General features: G+C 46.6%; 2 protein-coding genes across 5 annotated transcripts in view; one reads left to right on the forward strand and one right to left on the reverse strand.

Annotated features, from left to right (window-relative positions):
* LOC144694796 (F-box/WD repeat-containing protein 1A) overlaps window positions 1-3459 on the reverse strand; it is a 34681-nt gene extending 31222 nt beyond the window's left edge. For 2 of the 3 annotated variants that reach the window (XR_013579825.1, XM_078565397.1), the window contains exon 1: window positions 2653-2843. Coding sequence is in view for 2 of the 3 variants with exons in the window: in XM_078565397.1 (XP_078421523.1) it covers window positions 2653-2697 (45 nt within the window). In the remaining variant the exon portion in view is untranslated. Of the gene's footprint in view, window positions 1-2652 lie in introns of all 3 variants that reach the window. The other variant, XM_078565396.1, reaches the window with a different exon arrangement.
* A 235-nt stretch (window positions 3460-3694) lies between these two features.
* pbdc1 (polysaccharide biosynthesis domain containing 1) lies at window positions 3695-19161 on the forward strand. 2 transcript variants are annotated; one of them, XM_078565398.1, is made up of 6 exons: window positions 3695-3761; window positions 7087-7152; window positions 9886-9945; window positions 17744-17884; window positions 18018-18129; window positions 18350-19161. In XM_078565398.1, the coding sequence occupies exons 1-6, from the start codon at window positions 3741-3743 to the stop codon at window positions 18520-18522; spliced, it is 573 nt and encodes a 190-aa protein (XP_078421524.1). In that variant the 5' UTR covers window positions 3695-3740; the 3' UTR covers window positions 18523-19161. The 2 variants fall into 2 exon arrangements, with proteins under 2 accessions (XP_078421524.1, XP_078421525.1); XM_078565399.1 differs by lacking the exon at window positions 3695-3761 and adding an exon at window positions 9100-9142 and having other exon boundaries at window positions 7081-7152.
* Window positions 19162-19959: the final 798 nt, after the last annotated feature.

The raw sequence follows: 19959 nt of genomic DNA on the forward strand, positions 1-19959 counted from the left end.
TGGGTAAAGGAGTGCACGAAGAAGAGAATCTCAGTGACATTGTGATTGTGACTACATTCAAGAAAGAGGGAGACGAGTCCGATTGCACTAACTACAGAGGAGTCCACCTGTCTGCGGCCAAGCAAGATCATTGCAAGCATCCCCTTCAGTTGCCTCCCTCGAGTGACTGGAGAGCTCCTGCCAGAGTTGCATTGTGGTTTTTGCCTTGCCAGAGGCACCACAGACACAATCTTCACTGTGTGGTGATCCAAGAAAAATGCAAGGAACAGCACCAACCACTATACTTGGCCTTTTTTGACCTCACGAAAGCCTTTGACTCTGTCAGCTGTGAAGGATTATGGAGGAGCCACCTGAAATTTGGCAGCTCTCAAATTTGTCACCATCCTCTGTCCACTCCACAATCATGTATAAGCCGTGATCCTCACCAACAGAACCACCCTATGTCAGTGAAGAATGAGATCAAACAAGACTGTGTCCTTGCATCAACCCTCTTCTCCATCTTACTTTCTGCAAAACTGCACCTCACCTCCAGCAAGTTACCCATAGGTGCATAGATATTTTCCAGAACAGACAGGAAACTGTTCAATCTACGCCCACCTTCGCAAGATCCTCCAAATCCAGGGGGGCAAGAAAGGTGGTCCAACGCAGCTTCCTCTCCCAAGACAACATGGCCAGCATCGAGGTGTTAATCACTCAAAACCAGTTCTGCTGTGTGGGTCATATTGTTCATATGCCAGACACCAGAGTCCCGAAGCAACTGCTCTACTCAGAACTCAGTTGTGGCAGGACACTCCCAGAAGTAAAGTGGAAACACTTTAGAGATGTCTTCAAAGCATGCTGGATGAGGTCAAGCATCCCTGATGAATCATGAGAGTCTCTGGCTTGTGACTGACCAAAATGGAGAAGGTTCATTCAGGTAGGTGCCAAACACATTGAGAGACTTTGTTGGGAACGTGCAGTGGTGGAGTCGAGGTGTCGGAGAGAGTGCTCAAACCTCCAAACGAATCCCCAACCCAACCCTTGAACCACCACCTACCCAACATCTGCCAGAGTCTGCAGATCACACATTGGACTCATCAGCCATCTGAGAACCCATCAAACTGGAGTGGATGCAAGTCATCTTCGATCCTAAAGGACTGCCTAAGAAGACGACAATAATCCACTTTCTGAACATTGATTTCAATGACTAGAGACAGATAGAGTGGGAGAGTGTTTCTCAGAGCTTGCCTTCATCCCACCTTTCCTTCTGAAGTTTGCTTCATTATTGACTTGGCTGAAGTCAGGAAAAAACACACACAGCCCAACTCAGAAGCTGGAAGCACCTGTTAAATTCAACAGTAATGAACAAAAATAATATCCAAAAATATTTTAGACCAAATGTCTCTCACAGAAATCAGAACATGACCACAGTCCCAAGGCATTAACATCCTTCCTCACCAGAACTCAGCAATATTCCTGACTGTACAGTATAAACAGCATCAGCGTAGAATCTTCATGCATCATACAGCATTCAGCCCATCATAGCTGCTGCCTCTGTGAGAAAACTATCCAAATTGTCCCATTCACCCGTTCTTTCCTTGTAGCCTACCAATTTTTCCACTTCAAGTATTTATCCAATTCCCTGTCCAAAGTTACTGTCCGTCAGGTATTCCAGGTCACAATAACTTGCTCCGGTAAAAAAATTCTCATCTCTCTTCTGATTTTTCTGTCAAATACCTTAAATTTGTATCCTCTTGTTTTCAACCATTAGGAAGTTTCTCCTAACTTAATCTATTAAAACACCTCATGGTGTTGAACACCTCTATTAAATTTCCCTTTAACCTTCTCTATGTGAAGGAAAACAATACCAGCTTTTCCAGTTTCTTCACCTAACTGAAGTGGACCATTCTGGCAAATGTCCTCTGCATTCTCCCCAAGGTATTGCCATCCTTCAAGTGTGGTGCCCAGAATTGAACACAGTATTCCAGCTGAGGCCTAACCAGTGTTTGATAAAGCTTTAGTGTAACTTCTGTGCATTTGTATTTGATGCTTGTACTGTATTAACAAAACCAGTGTTCCTTTATGTCTTACCAACTTCTCAACTTATCCTTCCAACTTCAAATAATCTCTCTTTTCCTGCACCCACTTTAATAATGTTCCATTAAGTTCATATTGCCTCTCTTCATTCTTCTTACGCAAGTCACATCACTTCATACTCGTCTCTGCTAAATTGCATTAGCTGCTCATGTCACAAATCTGACTGTGTCCTCCTCAAATCTGTTACTCTCCTCATGTTCGGCTACATTTGAGTTTTGTGTCATCTGCAAACTTTGAAATTCTGTTTTGTATGCCTCAGTCCAGGTAATTAACATACATTAAAAAAGTAGTCTTCATATTGATTCCTGGGAAACACAACTGTGTATACCTGTTGCCAGTCTGAAAAACACCCCTTCACCACTCTACTGTCAGCTTTCTTAGCCATGCTGTAATTGCCTCTTTAATTTTTCTATCAAATCCTTTGTGTGGTACTTTGTTAATCACCTTCTGAAAACCCATATAACAGATCAGCCACACTATACTCATCAAGCCTGTTACTTCATCAAAACACTCAACTGTTACTTTCAAAGCCAAACAAATCAGACAGAATACTGAGAGCTTAAATCTCCAACTTACCATGTATTCCACTATCTTGTCATGTAGTATGGAGTCAGAGTCCATTATTCACAAGCTCAGAAAGAGCAAGAGAGAGAAAGGTGGCTGTCCTCTTTAATGTAACTTCCTCTGGAAACAGGAGGAGGAGGAGGCGGCCACCGCCTCTCCTTCATCAACAAAACCTCTTTTCAGTTTCTCCTTTAGCTCCAATGTGTAGGTTTTAATAAAATGAACAGTGAGAAGCAGACTCTGCTTGTTGGACTGAGCTTGGGGAGTAGCCTCCTGTTCCCCCTCCTCCCTCCCTCTCCTGTCAGTCCTTCACCTTCATTGGAATATCCTTAGACCAGCCTCAGTGTTAAACCCCCCCCCTCTCCCTCTCTTCCTCCCTCTCTCTCTCCCTCCCTTTCCCTCCTCTTCCTCTCTCTCTCTCTCCCTCTGTCTGCTCCTCTCTCCTGGACTGAGAGGCCTTCAGCTTTTCCCTGCTGTCTTTCCCACTCTATCCCCTTTGCTTTCCCCGATGTGTTTCTTCCTCGCGCCTGTTCTCTCTCTCTCCTTTCCCTGTCTCTCCCTCTTTACCCTGTCCCTGTCCCTCTCTCCCCTGTCTCTCTCTCTGAGGATGAGGATGATGATGATTTTTCTCTCTCTCTCTCTCTCTCACTTTTCTTTCACCCTCAGCTCACAGACATCCGGGAACCTCCGGAGCACCACGGGAAAAAACACACACACACACACACAAACTCACACAACCCACCTTTTAAACAGCAAAAAAATATATAAAAAAGGAGAAAGAGAGAGAAAAGCGGGAGCCGGAGGCAGGAGGAGCCCGGACCCAGAGGCTGGGAAATCCCCGCAGCTCAAATGGCAACATCGGAGTCAATGTAACAAAACATTGAGACAGAAAAAGGCAACATTTGACCTTTGAACCCGCCCGCCCCGCGGCTTCTTTTTTTTTTAAAAAACGCGATCAATTAAAATCCCCGACATCAGGTGAGAGGAATAAGGCGGGAGGGGGTCAGAATGTGAAATAAATAACCAGGTTCCCGGGTTTTTATTCATGTGAAGGGGGGGGAGCCGCTGACCCTTGACCCGGCAGCAGCAGCAGCAGCAGCATGGCTGGTCTGGGATCTCTGGTGAGAGCAGCAACACTCCCCAAGACCCTCCCCCCCCCTCACCCTCACTCCAAATATCCCCCTCCTCACCCTCAATCCAAATATCCCCCCTCCTCACCCCCAACCCAAATACCCCCCTCCTCACCCTCAACCCAAATACCCCCCTCCTCACCCTCACTCCAAATATCCCCCCTTCACCCTCAACCCAAATACCCACCCCCTCACCCTCAATCCAAATATCCCCCCTCCTCACCCCCCTCACCCCCAACCCAAATACCCCCCTCCTCACCCTCAATCCAAATATCCCCCCTTCACCCTCAACCCAAATACCCCCCTCCTCACCCTCAATCCAAATATCCCTCCTCACCCTCAATCCAAATACCCCCCTCACCCTCACTTCAAATACCCACCCCCTCCTCACGCTCACTCCAAATACCCCCCTCACCCTCACTCCAAATACCCACCCCCTCCTCACCCTCACTCCAAATACCCCCCTCACCCTCAATCCAAATACCCACCCCCTCACCCTCAATCCAAATACCCCCCTCACCCTCACTCCAAATACCCCCCTCCTCACCCCCTCACCCTCAACCCAAATACCCCCCTCCTCACCCTCACTCCAAATACCCACCTCACCCCCCTTACCCTCACTCCAAATGCCCCCCTCCTCACCCTCAATCCAAATATCCCTCCTCACCCTCAATCCAAATACCCCCCTCACCCTCAATCCAAATACCCCCCTCCTCACCCCCTCAACCTCAATCCAAATACCCCCCTCACCCTCAATCCAAATACCCCCCTCCTCACCCCCTCACCCTCAATCCAAATATCTCTCCTCACCCTCAATCCAAATACCCCCCTCACCCTCAATCCAAATATCCCCCTCACCCTCAAATCCCCCCTCCTCACCCTCAATCCAAATACCCCCTCACCCTCAATCCAAATACCCCCCTCACCCTCAATCCAAATATCCCCCCTCCTCACCCCCTCACCCTCAATCCAAATACCCCCCTCACCCTCAATCCAAATACTCCCCCTCACCCCCTCCTCACCCTCAATCCAAATACCCCCCCTCACCTTCAATCCAAATACCCCCCTCACCCTCAATCCAAATACCCCCTCCTCACCCTCAATCCAAATATCCCCCTCCTCACCCCCTCACCCTCAATCCAAATATCCCCCCCTCACCCTCAATCCAAATACCCCCCTCACCCTCAATCCAAATACCACCCCCCCCCCCCCCTCACCTAGACTTTCTCTAATCCTCCGCAGTTCAGTTGGGGGTTTTTTTTTTGGGGGGGGTGGAAGTCCTGCCTTAGGAAGCTGCCCTCAACGCCTCGGAATCAGATGCCTGCGGGTTCGAGCCCCAAACTCCCGAGACTGGTGCCTGAGCCGATGCTGAGGGAATCTTTATTTATGCTCCACCGAGGAACGTCCCGCGGTACTTTGTCAATGGCCACATGGCTCACAGTCGATGATCATCCAGCTCATTGTCACATTGCTGCTTTTGGGAGCCTGCAGTGTGCACACATTGACTTCATCCATTGGAAAGCACTTTGGGACACCTGGTGGTCATGGAAGACACAATGGAAATGTCAAACTTAGTTTATTTTTTGTAACCCAGATATTGACATGATTTTCAACTCAAAGCTGCTTCATTTAAGTCTCTGAAGTACCCTCATTCCCCAACTGCTGCATTCACGGTGTTGCTTACTCCCAAATATTGCTTGACTCAAGTGTTTACCTTTACGAAATGTTGTTTTCTGGATGTGGGTGTCGTATCTGTTCCTGCCCTGAGCAAATGCTGGGCTCCGAGCTTCCACTGCTGTAGCCCATGTTGATGAAGCTCATAAACTAACTTGCGTTTATAAAGTGTCTTTAACATAGCAGAATGACCCAAGGAAGCATCGTCATAAACATTAATATTGAATCACATAAGGAAATAGCAGGACAGGTGACCTAAAGCTTGGTTAAAGAGGCAGGTTGTATGGAGTGTCTTAAGGAAGGAAAGTGAGGTACAGAGGCAGAGAGGTTTCAGGAGCAAATTCCAGAGCTTGGGTTCCAGGCACTTGAAGGCGATGATCGTTGTAGAATACAGAACATTGGGGAATACAGAAGGGGCCAGAATTGGAAGAGTGCAGAGATCCTGGAAAATTACAGGGACCGGGAGGGGAGAGGCCATAAGGCATTTGAAAACCAAGCACTGGTGAACTTGGAGCCAATGCACAGCAGCAAGCACAGGGGTGATGGGTGAATGGGAGTGGGTGTCAGTTAGCACGCAGCAACAAAGTTTTGGGTGAGCTCGGTTTTATGGAGTTCAGAAAATGGGAGGCCACCATGAGAATGCAGGAGAGCGTTGGAATAGTGGCACTCAGAAGTAATGAAGGCATGGATGAGGGTTTCACAGCAGCAGGTGGGCTGAGATGGGGCAAAGTTGGGTGATGTTACGAAGCTGGAAGAAGGCAGCGGTGCTGATGGATTGAACGTGGGGCCAGAAGGTCAGCTCGCTGTTTCCCTCAATTCTGTCAGGTAGAGAGTTCCAGAATAATGACCCAGCACAAGGGTGGATTGTTGAGGTATGTCTTAAGTCAAGATGATGTCTGACTCAGAGAGACACTTTCAGGTAGTGGTATTCCCACAAAATTGCTGCTCTTTCTCAATGCTGTTAAAGTTCGAATATTATTGGTGTTGAACAGTTAATTGAAGAATCTCGAATTACAAAATATATATAATTCCCAAAACTAACAGAGTTAACGTGACTTCACTGGTAGAAATGCAATGTTTCAGGTGTGATGGTAAACTCAGCCCCGAGCCGTGTGTTCATGTGGGTGTGAAAAATCCCACAGCACTATTCAAAGAGATTTCTCCTGGTGTCTGAACTCAATAGTTATCTCCCAGCCAATGCCATAGGAAACCAAATTATATGGTTATTTACCTCATTTTCATTTAGGACCTGCACTTCCTACACCCCAAGTGATTCCACTTCAAAAATATTTCATTGGCTGTCAGGCACTTTGGGACATCCTGAAGTTTTGAAAGGCACTATAGAAATGCAAGTTCATGCAGAGCTGTAAACAGAGATTTGTTGAGTTCATATTGCAACAAAACCCTTTGTGTGCAGTTGATGAACGGAATGTTTTGTATTATTTTAATTATTTGTGAATCCTGTGATGTTTTACTGCCTCGGAACCCCCTGCTGCAAATGATAAATAATCACTTGCAATCATTTGCAAGAAAATGATTTTTTTGTTGTTATTACTTTCAAGCTGGGCTGTGGTTATGGTTAGGGTTACAGCCGGTAACACAGACTGATCGCTGGCTCTATTTCTGTCTCCTCTCCTCCCAGAGTGGTGCTGAATTGATTTCAACAGCACAGGCCCTGTCCCTACCAGCAGATGCATATGGAAATGATGTGAGTATTTAATTTTGGCGTCTTGCTTTTTTATGTTTAAGAAATATTGTATTACAGTTCCCACCCTGTCACAGTCCCTGTTAATCTTGGCAAATTGTTCTCTTTCCTGCATTGTTGTCGGCCTGATTCTCAGCCTCCCATTCCTCACTGGAATTCCCTTCCCTTGTCTTTCTCTTCAGCTGCCTCCTCTCATTGCTCATTGTCTGCTGCCAAGCACACTACTTCAATCTTTGCTTCTCTCTGTTTATTCATTCCTGGGATGTGGGCATCACTGGCAAGGTCAGGATTTATTGTTCATCCCTAATTGCCCTTGAGAAGGTGGTGGTGAGCTGCCTCTTGAACCGCTGCAGTCCATGTGGTGGAGGTACACCCACAGTGCTGTTACAAAGAACAAAGAAAACTACAGCACAGGAACAGGCCCTTCGGCCCTCCAAGCCTGCGCCGATCATATTGCCTGTCAAACTAAAACATTTTGCACTTCCGGGGTCCGTATCCCTCTATTCCAATCCTATTTCTGTATTTGTCAAGCTGCCTCTTAAACACCACTATCGTACCTGCTTCCACCACCTCCTCTGGCAGCGAATTCCAGACACTCACTACCCTCTGTGTAAAAAACTTGCCCCGCACATCTCCTCTAAAGTTTTCTCCTCTCACCTTAAATCTATGTCCCCTAGTAACTGACTCTTCCACCCTGGGAAAAAGCTTCTATCTAAAAGGGAGTTCCAGGATTGTGACCCAGTGACAGTGAAGGAACGGCGAAACAGTTTCAAGACTTGTGTGAGACTTGGGGAACTTGCTCTAGGTGGTGTTCCTACATCTGCTGCCTTCGTCTCTCTAAGTGGTAGAGGTTGTGGGTTTGGAAGGTGCTGTCGAAGGAGCTTTCATGAGTTGCTGCAGTGCGTCGTGTAGATGGTACACACTGTGTGCCAGTGGTGGAGGAAGGGAGTGAATGTTTACAAGCAGTGGATGCGATGCCAATCTTTGTCCTGGATGGAGTTGAGCTTTTTGAGTGCTGTTGAAGCTGCAGTCATCACTGCAAGTGGAGAATTCATCTCCCGCCTTGTGCTATATCAATGGTTTATTGGCTTTGGGGAGTCAGGAGGTGTGTTACTGCAGTGGTGATCTGCTAACCTACCTGCTAGTGTCTGTTGCATTCATTATTAAAGGTTTTGAATTTCCCGGGTCATCAAGCTAGGCTGTCACTTCCATTGGGGCAATATTTGTCCTTCAACCAACATCATGAAAACAGGTCATAAAGACTCACTGCTTATGGAAAAGCAGTGACTACATTTAAAAAATACTTACCTTGTCTGTGAAACGCTTTGAGACACTGAGGTTGTGAAAGGATCTGCATAAATATAGGTCTTTATAGGGACCATCAGAATTGCTTAGTTGAAATCATACAGTTTATATATGTGTAATGATACCAAATAACCAAAATGTCAAAATTCCCCACCCTGTCATGTCATCGACTTAACTTAAAGACTTGACAGAACAAGAGTCTCACAGCCAAGCAGAGACACTTTACCCGCTAAAGTTTCCTGTCTACGCAAACTCCATACAGCTGTGATTTTTCCACTCACCTTTCACAAAGTCTTAACAGAGATGGAAGGGTTTTGCAATGCAATGGAAAAGATTGGCTTTCTGACACCCAGTGTAACAGTTCTTGATTTTCTTCACAAAAATCTTTTTTTTTCATTTGAAGCGATGTAGAAAAAAAGGTCCAATATATCCTCAGGACTTGAATTAAAAACATGGTGAAATATAAACAGTAAATACTGGAAGTAGCAGGTCAGGCAGCATCGAGTGGAGAGAGAAGTCAAGTTCACATTTCAGCTCGAAGACCTTTCATCTGGTCTGCTGAAAGGCTGTTGAGCTGAAAGGTTAACTGTTTCTCTCTTTCAACAGATGCTGCTATGTTCCGTACACTCTCTGTTTTTATTTCAGCTTGCCAGCATTTGCAGTATTTTGCATTTGGACACAGAGGAAGGTTTGTTCCTGTACACCAAACATGAAACAGTTTCTCGCAGGACACTAACAGCAGGCGATCCATCACTTTGAAACCTTGCTGATCTTTGGTCTGTGAGCAAGGCTTTTAAGCACCAGAACACCCAAGACAGTCAGACAGCAGGTGCCACAGGATGGATAAAAGTGGACAGAAGGTTCTACCCAGGGCTCTGGGAGGAGGATGTAGGGTTCGAAGTAAAGTAAGACGGCCACCCTTCGAAGTGGGATAGCATTTCGTGTTCATGATTTTGAAAACATTTTCACAGGAAACAAGGTTATACCATTTGAACTCAGTCAATCTGGTCGTAGCTATTGGTCTATAGGATCATAGAATTGTTATGGCCCAGGAGGCCATTTGGCCCATCGAGTCCACGTCCTCTCTCTAAAAGAGTAATTGAGCTAATCTTGCTCCCCCTGCCCTTCCCCCTTAGCCCTGCAAATGTTTCCGGGTGCTTATTCACGTCCCTTTTGAAAGCCACGATTGAATCTGTCTCCACCACCCTCTCAGACACGGCATTCCAGATCCCTCTGCTCCACTGCCCAATTCAGACTCTTATTCTCCTAGGAGCTTGTGCCTTCTCCTCCCTATTCATGTGCACCACCACTCTTACCTGTATTGAAATTCATTTGTCAATTAAACAAATGAATGTCGTCTTGTATCTTGTCACAAGCTTTGTATTAACTGCAACCCCTAACTTAGTGTTTAATCTGCCTGTTGTTTTGCAGCCAAACCTGGAAATGATATGGGCTATGAAAGCCTATCAACATGCCGAGATTTATTTCAATGTAAGTACAGTTCTTTGCAATATTTTTATTTAAGGGATAGTCGCTCCTCCTTTACTGTTAAGATTCTGTGCCTTTGACTCGATTATTCCGATGCTCTCCTGACTGATCGCCGCACCTTCCACCCTCTGGAAACTTCAACACATCCAAAATTTTTCTGCCCTTCATCATGTCCCATACCAATGCCCAATCACTCATCACTCCGACGCTTGCTGAGCTACAGGGGCTCCCAGTTCCCCCAACACCTACAATTTAAAATCCTCATCATTGCGTTCAAGTCCCTCCAGGGTCTTGCATGGCCTTATTTGTGTAACCTCCTTGAGGCCTACAGCCTGCCCTCTTCCCTCTCCCACCCTGACCTCCACTGAACAGTTTCGGGCTTCTTGTGAACCCATTCTCTTTAAAAAAATTCATTCACGGGACGTAGGCATTGCTGGCTGGGCCAGCATTTATTACCCATCCCTAATTGCCCTTGAGAAGGTGGTGGTGAGCTGCCTTCTTGAGCCGCTGCAGTCCATGTGGTGTAGGTACACCCGCAGTGCTGTTAGGGAGGGAGTTCCAGGATTCCAATCTTACTGCAACTGTCCAGCCCCATGTTCTGGAATTCATTCCCCCAACCTCTCCACCTTTTAAGATGCTCCTTATAACCTATGACCACTTTCACCTGTCCTAGTGTCTCATTAGATTAAAAAAAAAATTAAAAGTGGCGTCACGGTAAATCTGTGACCTGATTGGCTGGTAGAGAATCTACACTGAATTTGAAACTAAAACATTGTTAAACTAATTAAACCAAATAAATTAATCACTTAATGAATAAGTAGAGGGTATCTAGACCAGAATCAGGGGATTACTGTTCTTAGAATTTAGCATTTATAGTAGAAATCTAGCCCTAGGGAACGTATAGTTAATAAGGAGACAAGGAGCAGTTATTAGATTTAAATTAATTTATTAAACAGTTCTAGAAATGGCAGTTGCTGGGGTGAAGTGCTTCACCTGTGGGATGTGGGAAATCTGTGACGCTTCAAGTGTCCCGGACAACTACATCTGCAGGAAGTGTACCCAATTGCAGCTCCTCACAGACCACATGGATCGGTTGGAGCATCAGTTGGTTGCACTTAGGAGCATTCAGGTGCCGGGAAGCGTCATTGACAGGAGTTTTACAGACGTGGTCACACCCAAGGTACAGAGAGATAGATGGGTGACCGCTAGAAGGGGCAGGCAGTCAGTGCAGAAATCCCCTGCGGTTGTCCCCCTCTCTAACTGGTATACCATTTTGGATACTGTTGGGGGGGGATGGCCTATCAGGGAAAAACAACAACAGTAGCCAGAGCAGTGGCACCACAGCTGTCTCTGTTGTTCAGCAGAGGGGGTCAAAGCACAGAAGAGCAATTGTCATAGGGAACTCTATAGTCAGGGGCTCAGATAGGCGCTTCTGTGGTCGTGAAAGAGACACCAGGATGGTATGTTGCCTCCCTGGTGCCAGGGTCCAGGATTTCTCTGATCGGGTATGGGACATTCTGAAGGGGGAGGGAGAACAGCCAGAGGTCGTGGTACACATTGGTACTGACAACATAGGCAGGAAGAGGTCCTGCAGTGGAAGTTCAGGGAGTTAGGCAGAAAGTTAAAAAACAGGACCTCTAGAGTTGTAATCTCAGGATTACTCCCTGTGCCACGTGCCAGTGAGGCTAGAAATAGGAAGATAGTGCAGCTGAACACGTGGCTGAACAGATGGTGTAGGAGGGAGGGTTTCCGATATCTGGATCATTGGGATCTCTTCCGGGGCAGGTGGGACCTGTACAAGAAGGACGGGTTGCATCTAAACTGGAGGGGCACCAATATCCTGGCTGCGAGGTTTGCTAGTGTCACTCGGGAGGGTTTAAACTAGTATGGCAGGGGGGTGGGAACCAGAGCAATAGGTCAGCAGGTGAAATAAAGGACTGGGAACCAGTGAATATGGCCAGTAGGACTAAGAGGAAGGGCAGGCAGGGAGAAATTACTGAACACAGTGGGACTGGGGGTCTGAAATGCATTTGTTTCAATGCGAGAAGTATAACAGGCAAGGCAGATGAGCTTAGAGCTTGGATTAGTACTTGGGACTATGATGTTATTGCTATACAGAGACTTGGTTGAAGGATGGACATGATTGGCAGATAAACGTTCCAGGATTTAGATGTTTCAGGCAGGATAGAGGAATGTAGAAGAGGTGGGGGAGTTGTACTACTGGTTAAGGGGAATATCACAGCTGTGCGACAGGAGAACACCTCGTTGGGCTCATGCAGCAAGGCAATATGGGTAGAGCTCTGGAATAGGAAGGATGCAGTCACAATGTTGGGGATTTACTATAGGCCACCCAATTGCCGGCGGGAGATTGAGGAACAGTTATGTATTCAGATTTTCAAAGATGTAAAAGCAATAGGGTTGTTGTGGTAGGTGATTTTAACTTTCCCTATATTGACTGGGAATCACTTAGTGCTAGGGGTTTGGATGGTGCAGAATTTGTAAGGTGCATACAGGAGGGCTTCCTGAGACAATATGTAGATAATCCAACTAGGGAAGGGGCAATACTGGACCTGGTATTAGGGAATGAACCCGGCCAGGTGGTCAAAGTTTCAGTAGGGGAGCATTTCGGGAAAAGTGACCATAATTCAGTAAGTTTCAAGGTACTGGTGGATAAGGATAACAGGAGTCCTCGGGTTAAGGTGCTTAATTGGGGGAAGGCTAATTATAACAGTATTAGGCAGGAACTGAGGAATCTAGACTGGAGGCGGATGTTTGAGGGCAAATCAACAACTGACATGTGGGGGGCTTTCAAATGTCAGTTGATAAGAATTCAGAACCGGCATGTTCCTGCTAGGATGAAGGATAAGCATGGCAAGTTTCAGGAACCTTGGATAACGAAGGATATTGTGAGATTAGTCAAAAAAAGGGAAGCATTCGTAAGGGCTAGAAGGCTGGGAACAGATGAAGCCCGTGGAGAATACAAAGAAAGTAGGAAGAGACTTAAGCAAGGAGTCAGGAGGGCTAAAAGGGGTCATGAAAAGTCACTGGCAACCAGGATTAAGGAAAATCCCAAGGCCTTTTATACATATGTAAAAAGCAAGAGGGTAGCCAGGGAAAGGGTAGGCCCACTCAGGGACAGAGGTGGGAATCTGTGTGTGGAGCCAGAAGAAATGGGAGAGATACACTAAATGAATACTTTTCATCAGTATTCACCAAAGAGAAGGACTTAGCGGTCAATTTGTCTGGGGAAGAGTGTGTAGATAGCCTGGATCATGTTGAGATCAAAAAGAGGTGTTAGGTGTCTTGAAGAATATTAGGGTGGATAAGTCCCCAGGGCCAGATGGGATCTACCCCAGAGTACTGAGGGAGGCAAGGAGATTGCTGGGTCCTTGACAGAAAGCTTTGTATCCTCACTGGCTACGGGTGAGGTCCCAGAGGACTGGAGAATGGCCAATGTTGTTCCATTGTTTAAAAAGAGTAGCAGGGATAATCCAGGAAATTACAGGCCGGTGAGCCTTATGTCAGTGGTAGGGAAATTATTGGAGAAGATTCTTCGTGACAGGATTTACTACCATTTGGAAGCAAACGGGCGTATTAGTGAGAGGCAGCATGGTTTTGTGAAGGGGAGGTCGTGTCTCACTAACTTGATCGAGTTTTTCGAGGAAGTGACAAAGATGATCGACGATGGAAGGACAGTGGATGTTATATACATGGATTTCAGTAAGGCCTTTGACAAGGTCCCTCATGGCAGACTGGTACAGAAGGTAAAGTCACACGGGATCAGAGGTGAGCTGGCAGAATGGATACAGAATTGGCTTGGTCATAGAAGACAGAGGGTAGCAGTGGAAGGGTGCTTTTCTGAATGGACTAGTGGAGTTCCACAGGGATCAGTGCTGGGACCTTTGCTGTTTGTGGTATACATAAATGATTTGGAGGAAAACGTAACTGGGCTAATTAGTAAGTTTGCAGACGACACTAAGGTTGGAGGAGTTGCAGATAGTGAAGAGGATTGTCAAAGGATACAACGGGATATAGATCTGTTGGAGACTTGGGCGGAGAAATGGCAGATGGAGTTTAATCCGGACAAATGCGAGGTAATGCATTTTGGAAGGTCTAATACAGGCAAGAATTATACAGTAAATGGCAGAACCCTTAAGTGCATCAACGGGCAGAGGGATCTGGATGTACAGGTCCACAGGTCACTGAAAGTGGCAACGCAGGTGGATAAGATAGTCAGGAAGGCATATGGCATGCTTGCCTTCATTGGCAGGGGTATTGAGTATAAAAGCTGGGAAGTCATGCTGCAGCTGTATAGAACCTTAGTTAGGCCACACTTGGAATATTGCGTGCAATTCTGGTCACCACATTACCAGAAGGATACGGAGGCATTGGAGAGGGTGCAGAGGAGGTTTACCAGGATGCTGCCTGGTCTGGAGGTTATTAGCTATGAGGAGAGGTTGGAGAAACTCAGATTGTTCTCACTAGAGCGACGGAGATTGAGGAGCGACTTGATAGAAGTTTACAAAATTATGAGTGGCATGGACAGAGTAGATAGTCAGAAGCTTTTTCCCAGGGTGGAAGAGTCAATTACTAGGGGACATAGTTTTAAGGTGAGAGGAGAAAACTACAAAGATGTGCGGGGCAAGTTTTTTATGCAGAGGGTAGAGTGTCTGGAATTCGCTGCCAGAGGAGGTGGTGGAAGCAGGTACGATAGTGGCGTTTAAGAGGCAGCTTGACAAATACATGAATAGGATGGGAATAGAGGGATACGGACCCCGGAAGTGCAAAATGTTTTAGTTGACGGGCAATGTGATCGGTGCAGGCTTGGAGGGCCGAAGGGCCTGTTCCTGTGCTGTACTTTTCTTTGTTCTTGTTCTTTGTAGACAGCTCGCCATCAGTTTGGATCTGATGAAACTCTTACAGCCATTCTAAATTTCTGCACTCCTCCAATTCTGGCCTCTGCGCAACACTGATTTTAATCGGTCCGTCAGTTGGTGGCCGTGCCTACAGTTGCCTGGACCCTAAAGCTGTGGAAATTCCATCCCTGAACCTCTCCAGCTCTCTCTCCTCAAGGATGCTCCTAAAAGCCTACCTCTTTGACTAATTTTTTGGTTGCCTATCCTAATATCTGCTTATGTGGCTTGATGTCAAATATTCTCTCATTACAGTCTTATGTTGTTCCTTAGGACGCTTTAGCACCTCTCTGAAATGCCTCGGGATGGCCATGTTAGAAATGTTAAATAAGTGCAAGTGGTTGTTATTGCTGAGGCCTCATGTGGTCCAAATTCCTGTAGCGTTCTCACTGGGGGCAAATTAGAGATTGTTCTGCAATTGATTTTACTCATTCAAAAGGAAATGACTGAGCTTCTTGTAGACACTTGACTAGCCTGAGGAACTCACCATTTCAGGATTTGTTGAGTCCACCTATGGTTCTTCACTTGGAAAGATTAGTGGATACAAAACAGAATAAGTATTTCCTGGACTGGCGGTTATTAAGGAGTAATTTCAGTGAGGCTTGGATTCATCAGAATTGTTTTTTTTTGTGTGTACAAACTTGTGCATTATATCGGTGTAACAAAAAAAGCTTTCTGCAATGACCTGCTTTGGGCCGCTGAGGATCACAGAATGGTTACAGCACAGGAGGCCATTCAGCCCATCGCGTTTGTAATGGCAAATGCTGAGGTGGGGGGCTGCATTTCCATCATGGGTTTGGGAATTGAGATTCGGGCCATTTACCGAAGTTCTGAATGAACCCACATGCACTCGTTATTTTCACCCCAGGGAGCAGGGGACGACTGGAATCCGGGCTGCTGCTTCCTGAGGCAGGGAGGCAGAAGAATGTTGAGGTCGGCAGATGATAAGGCCCACCTCCATTTTCTGGAATATTGGCCCAATTCTGTGTATGACTGTTAGGCATTCTAGCACTCATCCCTCAATCCTCCATGGCCCCTGCATACTCCCCAATATCTCCTATCTCCCCTCTATAACTGCTCACCCAGTATCCACTATTGACTGAACTCATGAGCCCAAAAATAACACGGGAAAGTCTTTGAAAAGTTCATAAAATATAAAAAAAATTCGGTTTACTCCCCTTTATCTTATAAAACGTCAATCAAAAAACACCCATTCAAACTCCCATTGAGAAAAACTCTCCTCAAAATAAAGTTATTCAAAAACTCTCTTCAAAACACTTCAATCCTATTAACTGCTCATGAAAGTATCAGTACAACAAAGCTCACAGCCCCCTGTGCAGCTTGTGTGAACAATCCCTGCTGAGCTTGGAGCTCAGCCATGCATTCAAATAGGATTCCATTACACAGCTGAATAAACAAACCCTAGAGAGCTCAATACTTCAGAGTCTTTGAAGTTACCTGACTGGATGGCCAGCCATCTATTCAGTCTTTTCAAAGGCTCATCAGACGTCTGGACTTTAAATCAACATAAATATCTAGGAACAGTGTGCAGATGACAGATTAAAATTAGATTCTGAATACTGAAGAATGCAGAAGAGCACTTTATCTGCTGGATAAAGTATTCTAATGCATGTGAACACAATGTAATGCTGGTCAATTGAATGCTCACTTAATTTTAATGGACCAGGGCCCTCTGATCAATCATTGCATTTAAAAATATTTAAATTATAATACACCATCACATTTGATATTTGAAGATGGCAAGAGCTTTTAAACTGACCTGTCAAAAGGTTCCAGACTCCACGATAGGCTTCCCCAAGGTTCATGAATTGACTGACCTGACACGTTTCACAGGCTTCAGAACCTTACCACCTCACTGCAATATCAATCTCATTGGGAAACTGGCAATTGACCAGGCATTTAAAAGGCCAACGTCACTTTAATGAGCCTCGGTACACCACCCAGCATGATTCTGGCGCCAATCAAAATACTGGCTAACAAGAATCGGCTGGGAAATTTGAATTCAAGAAATCCTGCCTCTATTTCCAACCACCCAGCATCGGGACGGCTGTGGAAATCCCTGAGGATGTGTCACTATTAGGGTGTTCCTAGAAATGTTTAACTATTCGCATAGTTCCTTCACGAATGTGTCAGTAGTGGGCCCAGGAAATCTGTCTATGTTCAGTAGTTCCTTTGGGATTGTGAATATTAGCAAGGTGAAGCCCTGACAGTGTGTTCGTAATAACGAATTGGGGAGGAATGTGTCTGTTTTCGGTTGAGGAGGTGCTCTGTGAATATCAACATTTGCAAGGGATTGGCAGGAATGTTTTCCAGGGAGCCGCCTGGGACCCTATCAGTATTAGCAGGATGTTCCCTGAGGTTTTGTGACCATTTGCAGCTTCCTTCTGTCATTAATAGCAAGGTATTGAATGAGAACGTACCATTATTTGCAGCAGATGCCCAGAAACCTATCAGCACTTCCCCTGGAAATATGTCAGCATTTGCAGCAGGTCTCTGCGAGTGTCAGTTAATTGCAGGGCATTCTGGGGCTTTGTCAGTATTTACAGGGAGTCTACAGGAGCGTTTCAGTGGTTCCGGGGATTCCCTGCAAGTGTGTTGATATTTGTGGCGAGATCCCATACTTGTGTGTGCGGTTCCCTGGGTGTATGTCAGGATTTACAGAGGATTCAAGGCTGTGTCACAGTTGCAGACGGCCCGTGCGATTGTGTCACTATTTCAGGGTTTCCCAGTGGGAACTGGTTGATATTCAAATATGCCAGGCAATGTCTGAAGTGATGACTCAAAAGGTTTATTCCTTTATTTCACATCATTGCCTCCAATACAAAATTCAGTCATTGTGACTCATGGTACATCTGCTCTTTTCAAAGCTTATTTGTTCAGTTGACCCAAGATTTCTCAAACTGACCAGAGAAGATGATCTGATCTATGACGAGTTCAGGAAGCAGTTCAGGGACATGAAAGTCGACATACTGGATCAGGAGGAGTTAAAATCGGAGGCGGCAAAACTTGTGAGTTCCTTTTAATTTACTTGTCGTCTTTTGTCTGATGGTGTTGCCCGTTCCTGGGGTAGCACAAACAATTTACACTCGGTCTGAAAGAAGCAGTGCAGCTCTCTGAAGTCTGCCTTCTCTCCTGTTACAGCGATGGCGACCCTTCTGCCTGCAGTTCGAAGCCCTGGTCGAAGATTTCAACTACGGGACGCTTCTACGACTAGACTGCTCGAAAGATTACGTGGAGGAAAACACAATATTTGGTAGGGATGAGTGGGGGAGAGAATTGGGGCTGGGGGGGGGGGGGGGGTTAGGGGTGAGGGTGAAAAGAGGCTAAAAGGGGAGGAGTATTCAACTCTCCTTGGGGTAAGAAAAGCTTCAGCATTTTAAAAGGAACGCATGAGGAGACAGTTTGTTCTGTGGAGGTAAAAGTTCTCTTCAGAACTGATGTGCTTTTCTGATTCCATCCATTTCTCCACCCAGCTACCAGAATTCAATTCTTTGCCATAGAAATTGCCCGGAATCGGGAGGGCCACAACACAGCACTGTATGAAAGATCAACAAAAGCAATCGCAGCCAGTGCTGATGAGGCTTCCGCTAACCAAGAGGGAGCACTGGGAAATTGCGCTGGAGAAGAGAGCGCTGCACATACATAGCCGATTGGAAGGATGGACCGGATTGCCTGCATCATATCCTACTGCTTGTCAGGAACTGGGACTGCTCCTGTTCACAGAATTTAACCCAGAGCTCAGTGTTTGAAAGCTTCAGTCGAGACCAGACACAAGTGCAGTAATTCCTGTTGGAGGCAACTGGAATAATATTGAAAACAAGTCTTCTTTATCCCAGGGCTATTGAAAGTTGCAAAGTTTACACAAACAGAGACCATGAGCAAGTTTTGGAATGAGTACCTCCATCAGCTTTCAATGACTGTATAATATCATAGACATTTGAGGATATCCCATGGAATGAAAGAGGCAGATTAACACAGATTTGAAGATACAACTATTTGTGTGTGAAAGTCTATTATGGTTATTGTTATTGCTATGCTAACTGCAGAAAAATGAGAGCGGGGGTGTGAAGGTAGGAAGAGAGTTAACTGGAAGAGAGGAGGGGGTAAGAAAAAGGGGAGGGCGGACAGGGGAGTGGTGTGAGAGGAGGGGAGAAAGAGGAGAGGAGTGGAGTGAAGTAAATTTTTGCCTTTTAAGTATTTATCCAATTGCCTTTTGGAAGTTACTATTGAATATTCAGGTAACACATTAAAAATCAGTAATAAAGAAAAATAAAATTCTCAATTCCCTCTGTGGATCTTTGTCAGTCTCTTCCAATCCACTCAACCTAAACACCTTATAATTTTGAAAACCAGAGGCAAGGAAGGGAGAATGGAGAGGCAGAGGGGTGAGGTGGGGGAGGAGTGAGGTAGTGGGGGGAGAAACAAAGGGAGGGAGAGGAAGGGGGAGAGGGGATGGGGAAGGGGGAGAGGGGATGGGGAGGAGGGGAGAGTGGGAGGAGGGGAGAGTGGGAGGAGGGGAGAGTGGGAGGGGGAGGAGGGGAGAGTGGGAGGGGGAGGAGGGGAGAGTGGGAGGGGGAGGAGGGGAGAGTGGGAGGGGGAGGAGGGGAGAGTGGGAGGGGGAGGAGGGGAGAGTGGGAGGGGGAGGAGGGGCGAGAGCGGGGGGAACAGGGAAATGGGAGAGGGAGAGTAGGGAGAGGGAGACTAGAGAGAGGGGAGGGAAAGGAGGGAGAGAGAGGGGAGGGAAAGGAGGGAGGGAGAGGGGAGGGAAAGGAGGGAGGGTGGAAGAGGGGGGTACCAGGGGACGGGGAGGGGACCGAGCGGACAGGGTGGGGAGCGAGGGGATGGGGAGGGGAGCGAGGGGAAGGACGAGGGGATGGAGTGGGCGATGAGGAGGGGGACGAGGGAACAGGGAAGAGTTGGGAACGGGGAGGGGTCGAGGAGGGGTTGAGGGGATGGGGAGGAGATGGGAACGGGGAGGAGACAGGAAGGGGCCAGGGGACAGGGAGGAGCAGTGGAGGGGAGGGGGTGGGGATGGGGCCAGCAGGATAGGGAGGGGGAGAATGTGGCTGGGGAAAAGGAGGAT

The sequence above is a fragment of the Cetorhinus maximus genome, chromosome 20, assembly GCF_964194155.1.
Source record: "Cetorhinus maximus chromosome 20, sCetMax3.hap1.1, whole genome shotgun sequence".
Classification (NCBI taxonomy): Eukaryota; Metazoa; Chordata; class Chondrichthyes; order Lamniformes; family Cetorhinidae; genus Cetorhinus; species Cetorhinus maximus.